The 18,943-nt window shown below is 34.4% G+C and overlaps 4 protein-coding genes and 1 long non-coding RNA gene across 5 annotated transcripts; 3 read left to right on the forward strand and 2 right to left on the reverse strand.

Annotated features, from left to right (window-relative positions):
* Positions 1–574: 574 nt before the first annotated feature.
* Positions 575–1,105, reverse strand: LOC142241740 (uncharacterized). Its single transcript, XR_012723786.1, has 2 exons — positions 936–1,105; positions 575–878 (listed from the first exon to the last, which is right to left on the reverse strand). It is a non-coding gene; the product is annotated as an uncharacterized LOC142241740 (long non-coding RNA).
* Positions 1,106–1,536: 431 nt separating this feature from the next.
* On the forward strand, positions 1,537–4,903 carry LOC142238528 (BTB/POZ domain-containing adapter for CUL3-mediated RhoA degradation protein 3). The gene is made up of 2 exons (XM_075310212.1): positions 1,537–2,216; positions 3,438–4,903. The coding sequence occupies exons 1-2, from the start codon at positions 2,048–2,050 to the stop codon at positions 4,178–4,180; spliced, it is 912 nt and encodes a 303-aa protein (XP_075166327.1). The 5' UTR covers positions 1,537–2,047; the 3' UTR covers positions 4,181–4,903.
* A 2,366-nt stretch (positions 4,904–7,269) lies between these two features.
* LOC142238761 (uncharacterized) lies at positions 7,270–8,229 on the reverse strand. Its single transcript, XM_075310485.1, has 2 exons — positions 8,075–8,229; positions 7,270–8,022 (listed from the first exon to the last, which is right to left on the reverse strand). Exons 1-2 carry the CDS (start codon positions 8,075–8,077, stop codon positions 7,387–7,389), a joined length of 639 nt encoding a protein of 212 aa, XP_075166600.1. The 5' UTR covers positions 8,078–8,229; the 3' UTR covers positions 7,270–7,386.
* Positions 8,230–9,442: 1,213 nt separating this feature from the next.
* On the forward strand, positions 9,443–10,689 carry LOC142239192 (INO80 complex subunit B). The gene is made up of 2 exons (XM_075310958.1): positions 9,443–9,570; positions 9,629–10,689. Exons 1-2 carry the CDS (start codon positions 9,543–9,545, stop codon positions 10,657–10,659), a joined length of 1,059 nt encoding a protein of 352 aa, XP_075167073.1. The 5' UTR covers positions 9,443–9,542; the 3' UTR covers positions 10,660–10,689.
* A 1,757-nt stretch (positions 10,690–12,446) lies between these two features.
* IFT20 (intraflagellar transport 20) lies at positions 12,447–14,962 on the forward strand. Its single transcript, XM_075310959.1, has 2 exons — positions 12,447–13,787; positions 13,866–14,962. The coding sequence occupies exons 1-2, from the start codon at positions 13,506–13,508 to the stop codon at positions 13,980–13,982; spliced, it is 399 nt and encodes a 132-aa protein (XP_075167074.1). The 5' UTR covers positions 12,447–13,505; the 3' UTR covers positions 13,983–14,962.
* Positions 14,963–18,943: the final 3,981 nt, after the last annotated feature.

Genomic DNA, 18,943 nt, shown 5'->3' on the forward strand with positions numbered 1-18,943 from the left:
AAACTATTAAGAACCAAACTTGCTTTGAAAATCCGTCGTTATAAGCAGACGGTCGTTATAACCGAGGTCGCTATAAATGAATTCTACTGTATTTTATATATTTTATTTGTTTTTTTATTATATTATTTTACAATATTATTTTTAACAATCTCTCCGTATACCATAACAACGCGATTCCAACTAAAAAAACAACCCACGCGCAAACACGTCGATTACATCGATGACAGGTATCGATTACAGGTAGGTAAAAGAAATATAGGAAATATAGTTAGTGAGATTTTGCAAATTTTATGCGTTTTTTAAAAAAAAAAAGTTATCAAGCTCTTAACAAATCACCCTTTATAACTCCCACATGATCCCGAAAAATCCCGGGATTCAAAATAAATATTAAGTTAGAGTTTAGCCGCAACTCTGCCAACATTTTTTGAATTTGGGGACTCTTTTGAGAATCCCCACTACGTCGAAAACAATCATATACGACATCAAAAACTCGTCGGAAAAGCGCCGTCACTATTGAGAAGTTGTACCACGCCAAGTTACTACAAAAATGTTTCGCATGAGTGCAATTATTAGGTGCCTTTATAGATCAATTTAGAACGACGCCAATAAGGGACCCTCCAAACAATCAGAAAAAGTGAATTTTAAGATAGTTGTAAAAGAATCATTGTGGTCGAGTAAAACACGTTTGTTTAGATATTTATTAATTTGATTAAACATTTACAAATTCTTAAAAATATAACATTTATACCACTATCACATTACATTTAACATAATTTTTGGCATTAATGATGATGTTGAGTTACAAGTAGCGAGTTACATGTTGCTGCGTCTATCAACCAGTGTTTTTATTCCATGGAGGCAGCGTGTCTGTAAAATATCTGAAAAACAATCACTTTATTCCATTTGGAAAATCACCAAATTGTTCACCAATATACCTTTCAGAATTTTAAGCGTATAATCTATGTTTTCAGAACTTTATTTTCGTTTTTATTTAATTAAAATATAACAAGCTGGTTGCGCTTGGCGTTTCACAAAAAAATGGCTTTTTTAACAGTAGGGATGGCAAATTACTTGCATGTACTTTTTGATGTACCTTTTCATGATGGTTGAAGTGACATTTACGAGTCTTTGGTAACGATGAGGTTGAAATGGAACTTTGAAATGCTGGCAGGGAATCAGCATTTTTTCACGATTAAATTTCTTAATTAAATAATTTTAAAGAATAAAAACTATAAATAGAAAGTGTTTGGGTTATTCCCCATCAATCAAAATTTGACTAAAAGATGTATAATTATATTCTTTGTTTACAGATTTATTTTTGCTTTTAGCGGTTTAACTCGAACCTAGTACTCACCTTTACGAGAAAGTCGATTTCAAATCTCGAAATGTTAATGTGTGAACAAACTGCAGAGGAATGATCTATATAAAGGCTCTAAACGGCTGTTCTCTACCAATTACCTATAAGTATTACTAGGTGGCAACGACTGCAATGCACTTTTAATTGTAAATCTGGCAATACTGCTTCACGACAAACTTATGACAATACCCCCCAGCCGTCTGACCAAAGTACCGTATTGTGTATTGCAAATCGTCCATTTGGTTCCAATTTGGGAACTTTGGAAAACTTTATCATATATCGTCATTACTGCAAAGGAATAGTAATATTCTGATTCACAAACAGATAACGCTACAAAAGCATACAAAACACCCAACAATTATATATTCTCAGTTGCACTTTGTTCATCTGGTTCCAATTGGGGCGTGTACGGCAAGTGAGGAATTTTTAGTTTCGTTTATAATATAGGAGCTTGGACCCTTTTCCAAACTCCACTTTTCCGAGTCGTGGAAGCTAAACACTACCAAAATTGCTACCTTACCGTCACCATCTTTGGTTAGCAGCACAAGTAGTACCCTTGAAAGCTGCAATGCCACGAAACAATCATCATCATCATCAAATTGTTTAGTTCCCTTGACTCGTACATTGGAGTCTAAACTCAAGATATCGGCTAATCCTTGTGACGAATTGGTTTTACGAACCAAACCCAATATGTCGGGAGATCAAAAGACATTAATTAAGGGTCATAGTTCCCAGTATGTGAAGCTGAATGTGGGTGGTCGTTTGTACTATACCACTATCGGAACACTAACGAAACACAATGACACGATGTTGAGTGCTATGTTCAGTGGTCGTATGGAAGTATTAACTGACTCAGAAGGTAAGTAATAATAAAACTAGAAGTTATAGTGGTATTTAGTTTGTGATAGAAATCAGAAAGGAGGTTTGTTGTCGCACTGAAATCATTTTGTTTATGGTTAATCGTTTGTTCCTGTAATGGAATAAAACAAATATTTAAGTTTATTCTAAAAAGAACACTCAGGACAGTCTTCGTTTAACTCGACGTAGGTGTACCAGCGTTGATCTAAATTATTCATTCCTTCCGCCATTTCTTCAATTACAATTCCAATTTAAGCCCTTTTCACATACTCCATGTAGGTCATACCTAATAAATTCCTAAAAAACAGTGGGCTGAATGGACCATCCTGACCTTGCACTCATGTTTTGTAAGCTGACACGACAACTGACTCTAGAGACAGAGTTGGTTCGTGCTTGACACAAGCGGTTTTTTTTCAAAGGACAATTTACTGAGCTATCTTGGCAGCCACCGTGGTGCAATGGTTAGCATGCCCGCCTTGCATACACAAGGTCGTGGGTTCGATTCCTGCTTCGACCAAACACCAAAAGTTTTTCAGCGGTGGATTATCCTACCTCAGTAATGCTGGTGACATTTGTGAGGCTTACAAAGCTTTTCTAAGTGGTTTCACTGCAATGTGGAACGCCGTTCGGACTCGCCGTTAACATAGAATCGGGCAGCACTCAGTGATAAGAGAGAAGTTCACCAATGTGGTATCACAATGGACTGAATAGTCTAAGTGAGCCATTATACATGGGGCTGCCACCTAAACTAACCTAACCCATCTCGCGTAACTTCAGTCAGCCGACTCCAAATACCAACGTCAAAACGACGTTTGTATTTAACTTCCCTGTCAGCTGAAATTTTGAAGATATCTTTTTACGCCAATATGCCGCATGATAGAAACTTGATCTAGTGATATTATTGCATTTGTTGGTTGGCTAAGTACCTAGAGGAATACAAGAAAATGGTTATATCATTCAATGCTATGATTTGGAGATCAGCACTTTTGCAATCGAATAAAAGGACTATTATTAGAATGCCATACCGCATCATCTGATGATGTTAGCGTTTCTTGACTAGGAGAACAAACATTTTTTCCAACTTCTTCCAAACGAAAATTTTAAAAACTTTATGTAACAATATAACGTATTCATTCATTTCCATTTATAAGATACTAACTTTGTACTGGCCTCCATATTTCATGATATTATCCCAAGTTTATTTATGCATTTCTTATTACAGGATGGATTCTTATTGATCGATGTGGCCAATTTTTCGGAACAATTCTTAATTATCTACGAGATGGTACTGTACCTCTACCGGAATCTCATCGTGAAATAGCTGAACTGCTCGCAGAGGCCAAATACTATTGCATAACCGAGTTGGCCATGTCATGCGAGCGTGCCCTAATAGCCCACCAAGAACCGAAGCCAATATGTCGTATTCCATTGATAACATCACAAAAAGAAGAACAAATGCTAATAAGTTCCTCATCGAAGCCTGCCGTGATTTTGGTGGTACAAAGACAAAATAATAAATATTCGTATACCAGCAATTCGGATGACAATTTATTGAAAAATATTGAATTATTTGATAAACTATCATTGCGATTCAATGAACGTATTCTCTTCATAAAAGATGTGATAGGACCAAGTGAGATATGTTGCTGGTCCTTTTATGGACATGGCAAAAAAGTTGCCGAAGTTTGTTGCACTTCTATTGTTTATGCCACGGATCGAAAACACACTAAAGTTGAGTTTCCCGAAGCTCGGATCTATGAGGAAACTTTACAGGTATTGCTCTATGAAAATCGTAATGCCCCCGACCAGGAATTGCTGCAAGCTACATCATCAGTTCGTAATCCTTCGGGAGGCGGTTCATCATCGGCAGGATCAAGTGGAATGCATCAGTATACTAGCGATGAAGAAGAAGAACGAACCGGTTTGGCACGCTTACGTTCGAACAAACGTAATAATCCCACATGATTTGTAACACATTATGTGGTGCGACCTCGACCGATTCTTCCCTAACTATGGCGTACAAGTGGTAGTGACAGTGCCTAATGGCTTAACCACTTGTGGCGTATTAATATGAATTTACATCAGTATGACTAGCCTCACTTAGGGAGAGATAGTGAATGGTTTTCAATATTCTAAAATAAATACAATTACAAATATACAACACATACACACACATATATATACACACATACATACATATATACCAAGTTCTAAATGGCATCAAAGAGAATGGCATCGTAAATGAATTGCATCCTTCTTGGTCCACTAACGATACAAAGAGAATTTAAGACATTTTTATGATTTTTTACAGCACTCCTTTTATTTTTTTACATATAAACTCAGAACAAAAAAAAAAACTATTATATAAATTTTTTAAATAGTAATTTACAATAACTTTACATTTTCATCGATAACCACTTACACACCCACATACACATAATTTCCCAAAAAAAAAAAACTCCACTGTTCGTTGAAAATATAAAACAACAAATTATAAACGTTACTTGTTGATGAAATTTGTGTACAGGAATTGTTAAATGTTCTATTCTTCTATTATATATATCACCCAAAACAGGATTTTTATTATCCAGACAGGATAATGAAAATCATGCAAATAATAAATGTAATGTCAGTTTTTGCAAAATATACGTAATCTTTACACCAATAAAACTAAATAAATGTAAAAAAGCTAACTTTTTTCAATTTCAAATATAAGCTAAAGGTTTTTACCAAGTTCAGAGAACAAATTTGTTCTAATTCGCGAAATTAATTTATTCAGTTATGTTTTTAATTTAAATTGCTTCAATCATAAAATGATAGTATCAATCACAGAATAGTTTAGAAATTGAAAATATTTCTGATTAAAAAATTAATTGATTTCGTAGGCATTTTCAATTAATTTTTTAATTGGTACATTAAAACATTGATTGATTCTTGCCTTAAAACTCAATTTTCGAAATGAGTTAGTCATTTATTGTATTTTCATTTATATATTAATAATTTTATCTTATCTTTAGGTAAGTACTATGTTCAGTTTTCAATCTGAAAACCAGCTTATTTTCACGGTTACTTTTTTGAATCAATTAATTTAGAAATGTAAAATGTTTCGCAATCAATCAGCTTTGAATCCATACGTAATGGATTCATACGTAATTTGACAAAACTTGATAAAAATAGAGTCGCCTTCATATATTGTTTTGTAGTTTTAATTTAGTGTTGTGGTGAAAAAACTGAACATAATACTCACATATTAGATAAAATAAGTTTCAAATAATTTTCACAGGATTATTAGTTTTTTATTTTTTCTTTGGGTTTGAGCGAAATTTTAATGATTCTAGTATTTGTATTAGAGACTAATTATTTTCGAACAAAATTTTTAATCATATTTTTATTTGAAAATATTTTTTAATTATATCAATTAAAATGTTAAGTGATAAAATTAATATTTTAATTGGAAGCATAAACATTTTCAATAATTTTTTTTAATTTAATTAATTACGTTTTCAACTTTAATCAAATTTTTAATCGGAAATATTTTGGTGATATTATTTCAGTGTTCGTTTCGCAACTATTCTCCGCTAGAGGCGCTGTTTTTTTTATATCAAATTATAGATTGTTTGTAGTTGTGGATTGTTGTATTGATCAAATGGAAGTGCAATAGTTTGTAAATGTGTCCGCTAAAACTCGAACAAGTAATGAATTAAAATAATGTAAATTACATTTACCATTTACCAATCAATGATGGTACACCAATAATGCAACATAATTACAACGTACTCTGCTATAAGATAAACCTAGTTGCTGGAACAAAATCTAGGTGAACAAGCAATAGCCTTCGGTAGTATAGTGGACATTCATCGGATTAACCCTACTGATCTTGGATTCAGCGAACTCACTCCAGAGATGCGTAAGAGTATTAAAGAGCACATACAGAACGAGTGGTTAGACCATACGCAGCTATATAACCTAGGATAAGGTATAGGTAAGTTGTGGTATAGAATTCTTCTCGAAGGCATGAAGGATGACCGTACAATACAAACATTTGACATCGTGATGGTGAGGGATCTGAAGAGGTGCATGGGGTTCTATAACCGGAAATTTATTATGCATCGCGAGAGTGAAGGTTATGTGGCAGCCCGTTGTATCAGGCTCACTTAGACTATTCAGTCCATTGTGATAACACATTGGTGAACTTCTCTCTTATCACCCGATTCCATGTTAAGCTCAATGACAAGGGACCTCCTTTTTATAGCCAAGTCCGAACGGTGTTCCACATTACAGTGAAACCACTTAGAGAAGCTTTGAAACCCTCAGAAATGTCACCAGCATTACTGAGGTGGATAATCCACCGCTGAATAACTTTTTGGTGTTCGGTCTAACCAGGAATCGAACCCACGACCTTGTGTATGCAAGGCGGACATGCTAACCATTGCACCACGGTGGCTCCCGAGATTGAATGTGAGATATTAGACTTATTCATTGCCTTAAATCCGCGTAAGTTGTTGATGTCATCCCATACATTAAACCTTTAACGACGTATACAGCGATATGCGGCAGGGTTTTCAATCGACTGCTCGCAGTTTTCCGAGAGCAACAAGGCGAGGCAATTGGCGCCTTCATGGTGTTCGATTCGACAACACGATGCCATTTACTTCAGCTGAAGTTACAATATCAGGAGCGAATCTTGACCAAGATCGCCTCTATTGTAAAAACAGTACCTCCTGGATTAGATAATCCAGGATATCATCTACGGACTCATAGAAAAAATACTGCTGTTAATAGCAAAGACTGTCTGCTGTTTTTCAGCAAACAAAATACTGCTGCTTTAGCAAACTTTTTTGCTGTTATGAATAACAAATTTTTTTTTGGTGTGGAACAGCATATAGACTAGTCACCTTGTTTTACATGTAGACAAGACAAAAATGAATAACTTCCAAATGCACCATTGTCACATAATTCTGTTTGCTTGTTGTAGTCCTATTAAAACCACAAATGTCCACTGGTCTGTCCTTAATTAAATTAAATTAATATTGAAAATGATTAGACTAAGAATGTCCAGAAAAAAAGCAACTTGTTATACAAATTTATTTTAAAAATATATCGAGTAAAATATATATATTTTTTTTTCAAAAATAAAGCGATTCCTCAATATGCCACATCAAGAGGCAATATCACTTACGAGCTTTCATTCTGCGGGGTTTCGCAGCTTTCATTCTGTGGGGCTTTACCTTTTTAACATTTCTTTTCTTCGTTGATTTTTTTACCTTGCGGGATGACTTTTTTGATTTACGAAGTTTACTCGACGCTGGTACATAAAATGAACCTACGAATCCTTTGCCGCTTTTTCGTTTAATTTGGTTGGTATCCAAAAATTCGTGTAGAACACGTTTAACATAGGGCATACGGGATTTAACTTGTTCTTTGGTAATGTCATATTCTGATGCCATGTAATTCTTGATACCTTGTAGGGTAATACATTTTCGTGGCGTACTAATAACTATAGTTGACTTCAGTGCATTTGTCAACATTGTTTTTGTTGGAATCATTCTTCCCCGGTAACTTTTGGAAGGATTTGATTCCACTGATTTCAGGCCACTCGCCAACATGTTTTTATTTGGAACTTGCTTTTCCCCGGTTTTCTTGGTGGTAGTTGATGCCACAGTTTCATTTTCATCAATAGATTGTATTTGATTCACCACCAATGGGTCAGTTGACGGTGTTATTTCAAATGATACAACTGAATCTTTTGGTGTGAATGGTGAGAACGGAGATCGTACATCAAAAGATCTTATATCATCTTCCGCATCCTACAGATAAAGTAATTATTATAGATATTGATCACTTTTGCATTATACGTACCATTTTAATGAAATCTTTTGGAATCAAATTCGAAAATAAATGTGGTTTTGCACGTTCAAAGATATTTAATTAAAAAAAACGTAATATTCAAGGCAAGTATGACTAAAGTTTTTTATTTAATTTTTTCGAATAAGGCCTATTAGGTTTTTGAACAATGAATAGTTATAAAACCCACAGGAAATTGGTGCGATCCCAGTTTCGGTCGAATACCAAAAAGTTTTCGAGCTGTGTTTTATCTTCCTTCAGTGACCTTAGTCTCATTCCTGAGTATTTGAAAGGTTGTCCTTATGGTTTCATAAGTAGGCTAGGTTGGTATAGTGGCAGCCCGATATTTTAGGCTTATTCAGTCCATTGTGATGGTGTACTTCTCTCTTATCAATAAAGCCCAATGTCAAAGGACCTTCTTTTTAGCCAAGTCCGAACGCGTATCACATGAATTTGAAACCTCATAGAGAAACTTTGAACCACTCAGAGAGAGGATAAACCATTGTTGAAGAACTTTTTGGTGTTCGGTCATAATTGTGATTGATTGAAACGATGTCTTGTAAGCAAGGACGTCTTGTAGGCACGTTGTACACGTAATATTCTGCCTCGGCTACAAATGGGAGTTCCCTTGTCATTGATCTAAACATAGAATCGGCCGCCACTATACCTAACTTATTTATTTGTACACGTAATATTCTGCCTCGGCTACAAATGGGAGTTCCCTTGTCATTGATCTAAACATAGAATCGGCCGTCACTATACCTAACTTATTTATAAACAGATTTATTTATAGACATGTTTTCTTGTTTCGGGATTCAATTCTAATTTCAAATGAAAAAAGTTGGCGCGAATAATAAAATTATTTGCAAAATATAAAAATTTAAGAAACTAATTACATAAACGTCTTTTTTTCCACAATTTAATATATTTTTGTTTGATTTTTTTTTGTGATTTTATTAAATTCATACGATCATCGTCCAATACTATCAAAAACTATTGCGTGCGACGAAATGTGGAAGCATGGGACAACTAAAATTCATTAAAAGTCTGTTTGACTGCTGTCAATAAATTCTTTGCAAAATCAGATCCCAAAACAAACTGTACTTTCTTTTTAAACAGTATTCTGAAAATTAATAAGAAAATATTCCAAAAATAGTACATAGATAAAGAAAAGGCAAGATCCATAGTTTTTTCTTAAAGGCCGGTACTAAGATCGTGTTTCAAAGGTGAAAACAAAAATTGTATTAAAATTTGTCAGAAAAAAAGTTATAAATTTGCTAGTTTTCAAAAAATTCATCGTTGACGCGGATAACAGTAATTAGGTATAGTTTAGAATTTCTTGATACGGCAACTCTGCTCCATAAATCATTCTCATAAAATATCCCATCAGCTGTTACAAAACGTCAAACGAGCATTTGTTGTTTCTGCCAATTCGCTGCGTTCGTTATTGTTTTGTAAACAAAGGACGATAATCAAGGACAAAATGGGCAAAAAGGAGGAAGAAAAAGAAGGTGGGTAAAATATAGAAAAGTAAAGTAGTTGCTATACTTACAACAACAACCCTCTTAGAGCACCGCAGAAGCAAATCTCACAAGAAACATAAGCACCATAAATCCAGTAAACACAAAACGGTGGATTCTACAAAATCAGATTTTCAACCACAAATTGTGGAGGAAGAAGTAGTGGTAGATGGTGACATTACAAGTCATACACTTTCCAATGACATTCAGATAAACGAATCTATTGTCTATAATGAGGAAATAGTCGATATAGAAGTGGAGGAGGTAACACTTGATTATAGCATCGAAGACATCAAAATGGATGAGGAATCAACAGATCAAGTTATTGAGAAAATTGAGAAAGTCAAAAAGGCCAGTAAACGAAATGATGCCATTCAAATACCGCCAAATAAAGCCAACGCCAACACCATGTCCAGCTCTGCAACCAGTTCCAATGCGAAGAAGTCAAGAAAACGACGAGAAAGCGGCACTTCAAGTGAAGAAGAACGATGGCTTACCGCCATCGAATCTGGAAAACTAGAGGATGTGGAAGATGTAGAACTGCGCAAAATAAAAGATCCCAAGTTGATGACGGCCCGCCAACGAGCAATGTATGATCGTAATAACGACACTGAATCAGCACCGGGTTTCACTGAGACTTTAATATCTCTGCCAACTGGTTATAAGGAAAAAGAGAAACCTCAGACCGCAGAAGAGTTGCAGAAGGCTGCTATGAAGATTCTAAAACGTAAACAGCAAGCCGATGAGAAACGTGAAAAAGATAAAAAGAAGACCATGGATCGTCTTCTTAAGAAGCAGGAAAGTAAATATCGTTCATCAGCCAAACCGAAGAGTCTGAAAGAAGCAATACCTGTTATTAGCTATAGAAATACTGCTGAGGGCAGTTTTCTGAACTTGCCTGTAGGTGTAGAATTTCCTCTGCAACCGCAACCACCAAAGGAACCTCCACCTAAGCAATTGTGTGGTATTCAAGGATGCGGCCAACAAAAAGTTTACAATTGCTCCAAGACCAATATGCCCCTATGTAGTTTTGCTTGCTATCGAAAGAATGTTCAATCACTTAAGGACATTATTTGTTAATAAAACCCGAAAATGGTATTACCAACAGAACGATTTTTAACCGATTTCTTTTGAAAATCGTGGAAAATTGGTTAGAGCTGATATAGACAATGAGGACAAGTGTATTGATTTATTTTATAGAACATTGGGAATCGACATCGAAAGGGAACAGTTCTGGATAAAAGTTAATTCATATATACTTTTAGGTAGAGGGAGAATTTATAACGAATTTCCAAATAGTACGAAAATATCCCCTTCCACCTGATTCGAGACCTAAATTCTGAAGGTTTATAGAATGGAAGGAAGGACGAAAGCTCTTATTGATATAAATGGATCATTTTAATCGCAGAGATCAGTCTACGGAGTGCTGATATGTAAAGCAACAGAGTATAGCATTTTTTTTATGAAGGAGCTACATGAAAATGGCCGTAAGCCCGATCATTTTGTTTGTTCACAAACTGCTCAAGCCATTCCAGGCTTCTCATTGGAAACAAGTAAGTAAAGTTTAAAGTCGGGCGGGGCCGACTATATTATACCCTTCACCATTATGTAGACCATATCTGTGTTACCATATCTGATTTACATCTGAAACGATTTGGAGACAATTTTTTGTGCTTCTACAAAATCGCTAGAATTAAAAATTAAATTGGCTAATACCCTGGGATGAAACACAATGTTGGTAAAAAATATGGGAATATAAAGCTAGAGCAATTTTGATGCAATTGTACAAAATAGCATTTATGATTTATCGGGCGATACATAACATATGCATTCGAGATATAGGACAATTTGAGTAATATTTAAAATTTTTCCTACTAGCAGTGGCGATTTTACAAAGGATATGGGTTAAATCTCGCCAAGATATGTGGTCAATTGTGGGTTGTGATATATTATTTGGGCAATTCGGGCGATATTTCCACAAGTCGGAGGTTTATTTAAAATTCGATCATTTTGACTAAATTTAACATGCATAGTTAGAATAATAATCCTGCTATCTCAGCAAAAAACCTAAATGGGAGAATAATTTTAGCCTTCGTGATCATATGGGTGTAAATCGGGCGAAAGATATATATGGAGCTATATCTAAAAATCTGAACCGATTTGAACCAAATTTGGCACGCTTAACGACACTATTAAACGTACTCCTTGTGCAAAATTTGAAGCAAATCAGGTCAAACCTCTGGATTTTGAGGCCATATGAGTCTAAATCGGGCGAAAGATATATATGGGAGCTATATCTAAATCTGAACTGATTTTAACCAAATTTATCACACTGAATGATACTCTTAATCGTACTCCTTGTGCACAATTTTAGGCAATTAAGGGCAAAACTCTGGCTTTTGAGGCCATATTAGTCGAAATCGGACGAAAGATATATACATATGGGAGCTATATCTGAATAGATTTCAACCAAATTTAGCACAATTAATAATACTATTAAACGTACTCCTTGTGCAAAATTTGAAGCAAATCAGGATAAAACTTTGCCTTTTTTGGCCCTATAAGTGAAAATCGGACCAAAAATATATATGGGAGCTATATCTAAATCTGAACTGATTTCAACGAAATTTGGTACACTTAATGATACTATTAAACGTACTCCTTGTACATAATTTGAAGCAAATCAGGGCAAAACTCTGGTTTTTGAGGCCATATAAGTTCAAATCGGTCAAAAGATATATATGGGAGCTATATCTAAATCTGAACCGATTTGGCTGATATTTTGCATATCGTACGAAAGCCCAAAAATATTTGGCTGCCCGAAATTTTGAGAAAATACGTTGATAAATACGTCAATTATGACCAGATCGGTGATAAATATATATGGCAGCTATATCTAAATCTGAACCGATTTTTTTTTTTTAAATCAATAGCGATTGTCTTTGAGCGAATGTAAAACTCTGTCAAATTTGAGGAAGATCGGACTTAAAGTGCGAGCTGTACTTTGCACACAAAATTACACATACAGACAGACGGACGGACAGACAGACGAACATCGCTAAATCGACTCAGAATTGAATTCTAAGACGATCGGTATACTAAACGGGTCTCAGACTTTTCCTTCTTGGCGTTACATACAAATGCACAAACTTATTATACACTGTACCACAGTAGTGGTGAAGGGTATAAAAACCAAATTGGGTAATTGGACACTTTTGTGCAAGCGAATAAACTTCTTAGTTCTTTTTAGTCTAATTTTTTTGTGCATCTGTGAGCTCTTGAACTTCAATGAAATGTATTGTCAGTGGAATAAATCTGTCAGCTGGCAAACTAGCGTTTAGAAATTTTAGCATCCTGAAGTCGCTAGCAATTCATATAAGCCATCCTGTATAATCAGACAAAAAAAAAAACGACAGGACGATATCTGCATAATAGAAGGCTGTAGGGTGATTACAACAGACAGACAGATGGAAATTAATATTTCCATGTGTTAATAACGTAACGACAAGCTTATTATGCACCTATCACTCCCATATGGCAAATAAATTTTAAATTCCAACTAAAATTAATTTAAAAATTAACTTAGAAGATTAATTTGCGGAATTGATTTTTGTTACCAAATTCTTAAGCCATTTTTAGTCTAAACGGCAATAGCAAGATTTCAATTCTCATTCTTTTTATGAAACTGCTGAAACATAAACAACTTATTTGCTGTTATTACTGTACCTGTATCTCAACCAATATGAGACTATAACAACCTACCAATAAAAACAAATCCACCAAATATCTTAACAACCAAAGAGAACATAGCCAAATTTTTGAAAAGGTATAACCATGGCAACCATGATGTTTTAACCACCAGGCAATAAAGGGATATTCGCAAGCCATGAAAAACTGAATACATTGCAAGTCATATTTCATCGAACATGGGAACAGAGGAATTACAAAAGGCTGGTCTTTTTATAGACGATATATATCGTTTGAGGGTTCAAGATCCCCGTATTGCCAATGAGACGAATGAATTACGTGAAGAATGTCTTGAATATGCTAATAAATTAGATGAATTCAAAAAGTTAGCTGTGGAATTTGATAAAATCATTAATAATTATGCCAAAGATGTGGAAAAAGAAAAATTACGAGCTATCGGTACACAAAATCGATTAAAGACTATGGCTAAACAAAGGCAGGCTGAGCAACAGCTATATCAGGTAAGTGGAAGAACAAATTCTAAATGTGTAATGAAATACACCATAATAAAGGACTTTATGGCTTGTTTTTAATTTCAGAGCAAAATACATGAGAAAAATTTGGAATTGGAACGCTTAAAGAGTGAATATCAATATTTGCAACGCGTAGAATCGGAGCAACAAGAACTTATTAATAACTACTTAATGAATCAGTAATATATATATCTTAAGTTATATGTATTCAAAGAAGTATTTTTGTCTGTAATATATTATTTGTTGTTTCAACCAACATTTACTAAAAGCATATAAAAAAGTTGTAATTTTGAGATTCGACCTCAATTAGTTAAAAATCTACTTTTTTCGTATGAGTTTTTTGTGAACATACGACCTTATGCAAATAAGTTCCATAATTATATAGCTCCCATATAAACCGATCCCAAGATCTGGATTGCGGATGCTCTTGGAGGAGAAAATTTCATCTGATCCGGTTGAAATTTGGTACTTGATGTTAAAATATGGCATCTAACCTCCATGCGAAAATTGGTTCATATCGGTTCACAATTATATATAATCCCCATATAAACCAATCCCCAGATTTTATTTCCGGAGCTCCCTGGAGGTGCAAATTTAATTCGATCCAGTTGCAATTTGGTACGTGATGTTAACAATCATGTAAAAATTAGTCTATAATTATATATAGCCCCCATATAAACCGATCCTCAGATTTGGTTTTTGGAGCCTCCAGGAGGAGCAAATTGCATCCGATCAGTTGGAAATTTGGAACATGACCTTAATTTATCTAACCCAAACATATCATGCAAGGCATATTTAGTAAGGTGGTTTTAGTATTACAAAAACAAAAATGTCAGTCGCTATATTGAAAATTTGATTGTCAGTCAAATTGATTTAAATTTTCCACATGTTGAACACTTTAAAATAGTGAAAATCTGGAAATGTACGCTTCGAAAAATGAGCAAATATTTTCGCAAGAATAATTAAAATAATTCTTACCATCAATTATGAGGACCATTTATTTCGATACTTTTGGGTATAAAATAATTTTGAATTTTTATTTGTCCCAATTAAACATTGGCGTAGCTAGCAACATTATCGTAAGGATTAAAAGCTACATAATATTTAATTCAATGATATATAATCATAGATTGAATAAATGCTGCATTAAGTTAAGTTGATTTCTTTTTATTGAATAAAGGTATTTGTTTACAAAATGTTGTAATGTACTAAATTTCTTACATAACTTTATAACAAAACAAGTAAGTAAAGTAGAAAGTCGGGCGGGGCCGACTATATCATACCCTAAACCACCCTTACTGAATTAGTAATCATAAGCATTTGTGGGGTAACATTTATATAGGTCTGGGAGATAAACCGCAGTTGCATATTTAAGAAAATTAAGGGGTACATGTTTATGGCTGCTTTGTCTCAATCTGACTATAGCTCATAGTCAGTGTTGTCAGGTTTACCCTACAAGGACAAAAAAAGTTCCCTACTTTCCCATACATTCCCAAACAATTTGCCCTACAATATTTTCGCTAAATTTAAACAAATTTTACAAAACATAAATAGTTCTAAGTACTTTATTATCTTAAAACATGAAAATGCAACGTATATAACCTAGAAAATAAAATTGTATTACCACCACGGTTGCCACAGTTGGTAGAATTCTACCAAAAACAGTAATTTTTTGTTAAATCTCAATAGAAATAAAATTTTGGAAAATGTTTCTATAAACAAATTTTTTGGAGAAAATTTTCTATAGAAATAAAATTTTGACAATAAATTCTATAGAAATAAAATTTTGAGAAAAAATTCCACAGAAATAAAATTTTGAGAAAATTTTTTATAGTTATTTTGAAAAAAAATTCTATAGAAATACAATTTTGACAAAATGTTCTATAGAAATAAAATGTTGACAAAATTTTCCACACATTGTTAAAGATCAAGCCTTGCCGGCTTCTAATTTCCTCCTCTAGAGCCACCAAAATGTAAAAATTATTCCAATTGTGTTGAGTGAAAATTTCCCTACATTGTGGGCCTACGTCCCTACACGGATGAAAAAGACTGTTTTTCATATGTTTGGCTATAAACATTATATGTTTGGAACACAAATTTTTAAACACAATATTTTTGAGTGCAAGCATATAATGTTCATAAACAAGCATAACATGTTTGGGACATATATGTTAATATGTTAGAACATATTATGTTTGGGACATAAAATGTTTTTAAATATAATATGCTTGGATGCAAACATATATTAATTTAGAAATAGCCTATAAACATATATGTGTTTAGTAGCTTGGAGCGCTATTTAACAGGGAGCGATATTGAATTAAGTTGGTGGTTGTTGCTTGTTATTGCAAAATTTGAGTAAGATCAGTTATGAAATGAGGCTTCTATGGTCAAACATAAGGTTATTAGGGGCAAATTTTTCAAAATAGGGCGATACACATATGGGAGCTATATCTAAATCTGAACCGCTTTCGTTGATTTTTTGCACATATAGTTAGTGCTATAGAAGATTAAATGTAGCCAACTTTGAGTAAGATCGGTTGATAATTAAGGGGTTTATGGCCAAATTTAGAAAAATCGGGCGGAACATATATATGGGAGCTATAGCTAAATCTGAACCGATTTCTTCCCAATATAATAGCGTTCGTCCTTGTGCCCAAAAAACTCCCTGTACCAAATTTCATCAATATCGGTTAATAATTACGACCGGAATCCTGTGAACAACAAATACATGGACATCCCAGCAAAAAAAGTGTCGCCAAAAAAGTAATGCAAATGTTCTTTTCGGATCCAGAAGTGGTGCAAAATTGACGCAGAAGCGATGAATTTAACATGGGCTTGTCATAGGACGGAAGTCCTCCATTTCAACAGCCGTTGCACTGAATTTGCATCACTTCTTTAGGTGTGATCCGAATTCAATGTTTTGGATGTAAATTAAAAAATTCTGTGATATTTTGTCAAATAAGTAATCTTTATAATTTTTTATAATTTTTAATGCTTGTCGGAAACGTTTGACCTCAAATACTTTCAAAAATTCACAATTTTTTCAGATTGGATTTAGGATTTTTTTCGACAGAACTTAAATGATTTGTATCATTTTATGAATTCTTACTCTATTTTTAACATATTTGAAACAAAAAAGTTAAAATTACCCATTAAAAGTATGAAAAAACCAAGTTATAAAAAATTGAATTAAAAGAACTTCCTGGGTAGTTAAAGTAAAGAACATCATTGGGAGTGCATCTTATGGAAGTGCTTTTAAAGTTGTGCCTTTGAACGAACTTCCAAATTTTTTTGCTGGGATACGGACGGACGGACGGACATCAAGCGCTAGATCGAATCAGGAGGTGATTCTGAGTCGATCGGTATATATTTTATAGGGTCTAAAATCAATATTTCTGGTAGGCACATTTTTTGGCAGATCAAACTTATTATACCACTGACCACTATGTGGTTTAGGGTATAAAAAGAAAAATTTTAGTTTAGACAATGTTTTATAAAACAAGTATATCAGCACTAAGTTCGGCCGGGCCGAATCTTAAATACCCACCACCATGAACCAAATATTAGGGTTTCCTTTGAAATTTCAGGAGGGCTTGAGGACTTGAGGACACTTCCCGAATATAAATTTAAAGATTTCACCTATGAGGACTATATCAGATTCTGGATTTATAAGAACCATTTTTGTCTGAGTTTTAGAGGAATCATTAACATCTCCTGTAAATGTGCAAGAAAATTATAAAATAACGTCTTGATTTGAAATCTTAAATCTGTAGAAGTAAAACCTGGAAATTTTACATTGAGTTTCAAGCAATTTTCATGATCAGTGCGCCTTCTACACCCTCAAGAAGTGAAGTCGGTCTATATGGAGGCATTGCCAAATGGACCTATAAAAACTTAATCCGAAACACGTTTTTGTGAGCCTATGGACAAATTTAGAAAAATCGGGCGGTACATATATATGGGAGCTATAGTTAAATCTGAACCGATTTCGATGATTTTTTGCACATATAGTTATATATATATATATGGGAGCTATATCTAAATTTGATCCAAATTCAATAGCGTTCGTCCTTGTGCCCAAAAAACTCCCTGTACCAAATTTCATCAAAATCGGTTAATAATTGCGACCGGAATCCTGTGAACAACAAATACATGGACAGACGGACGGACGGACACCAAGCGCTAGATCGACTCAGGAGGTGATTCTGAGTCGATCGGTATATATTTTATGGGGTCTAAAATCAATATTTCTGGTAGGCACATTTTTTGGCCGATCGAACTTATTATACCCTGACCACTATGTGGTTTAGGGTATAACTACGGTTTTTATCAGCCCAAGACCCCAAATCGGGAGGTCGTTTTATATGGGGACCATACCAAAACATGGACCGATACTCACAATTTTTGGCACAAGTATTTGTGGTCCTACAATTCCTCTAGATTTCCCATTGCAGGTAAATTTAATAAAAACTGCGGTTTCTATAAGCCCAATAAGTAAAATCGGTAGATCGGTCTATATGGGGGCTATACCAAAAAATGGACCGATACTCACAATTTTTGGGACACGTATTTGTGGTCCTACAATACCTCTAGCTTTCCAATTTCAGATAAATTGAATAAAAACTGCGGTTTCTATAAGCCCAAGAAGTAAAATCGGGAGATCGGTCTATATGGGGGCTATACCAAAACATGGACCGATACTCACCATTTTTGGCACACCTCTTTATGGTCATAAAATACCTCTAGATTTCAAATTTCAGGCAAATTGGATACAAACTTTGATTTCTATAAGCCCAAGACCCCCCAAATCGGGAGGTCGGTTTATATGGGGACTATATCAAAACCTGGACCGATATAGCCCATCTTCGAACTTGACCTGTCTGCAGACAAAAGACGAGTTTGTGCAAAATTTCAGCACGATTGCTTCATTATTGAAGACTGTAGCGTGATTACAACAGACAGACAGACGTCCGTCTGTTATATTGTCTTAGAATTTCTCCCTGATCAAGAATATATATACTTTATATAGTCGGAAATCGATATTTCGATGTGTTACAAACGGAATGACAAACTTATACCCCGTCACCACTCTATGGTGGTGGGTATAAAAACGTCTGCCTCCAAGTAATTTTATTTAAAGG

Source organism: Haematobia irritans, chromosome 5, assembly GCF_050003625.1.
Source record: "Haematobia irritans isolate KBUSLIRL chromosome 5, ASM5000362v1, whole genome shotgun sequence".
NCBI lineage: Eukaryota > Metazoa > Arthropoda > Insecta > Diptera > Muscidae > Haematobia > Haematobia irritans.

Excerpts from the sequence above, each read along its gene's own strand:
- LOC142238528 (XM_075310212.1), top strand. The coding sequence starts at position 2,048 with ATGTCGGGAGATCAAAAGACATTAATTAAGGGTCATAGTTCCCAGTAT. Across the intron at positions 2,217-3,437 it reads AGTATTAACTGACTCAGAAG|GATGGATTCTTATTGATCGA; the intron begins GTAAGTAATAAT and ends TTCTTATTACAG.
- LOC142239192 (XM_075310958.1), top strand. The coding sequence starts at position 9,543 with ATGGGCAAAAAGGAGGAAGAAAAAGAAG. Across the intron at positions 9,571-9,628 it reads AAAGGAGGAAGAAAAAGAAG|AGCACCGCAGAAGCAAATCT; the intron begins GTGGGTAAAATA and ends CAACCCTCTTAG.
- IFT20 (XM_075310959.1), top strand. The coding sequence starts at position 13,506 with ATGGGAACAGAGGAATTACAAAAGGCTGGTCTTTTTATAGACGATATA. Across the intron at positions 13,788-13,865 it reads CTGAGCAACAGCTATATCAG|AGCAAAATACATGAGAAAAA; the intron begins GTAAGTGGAAGA and ends TTTTAATTTCAG.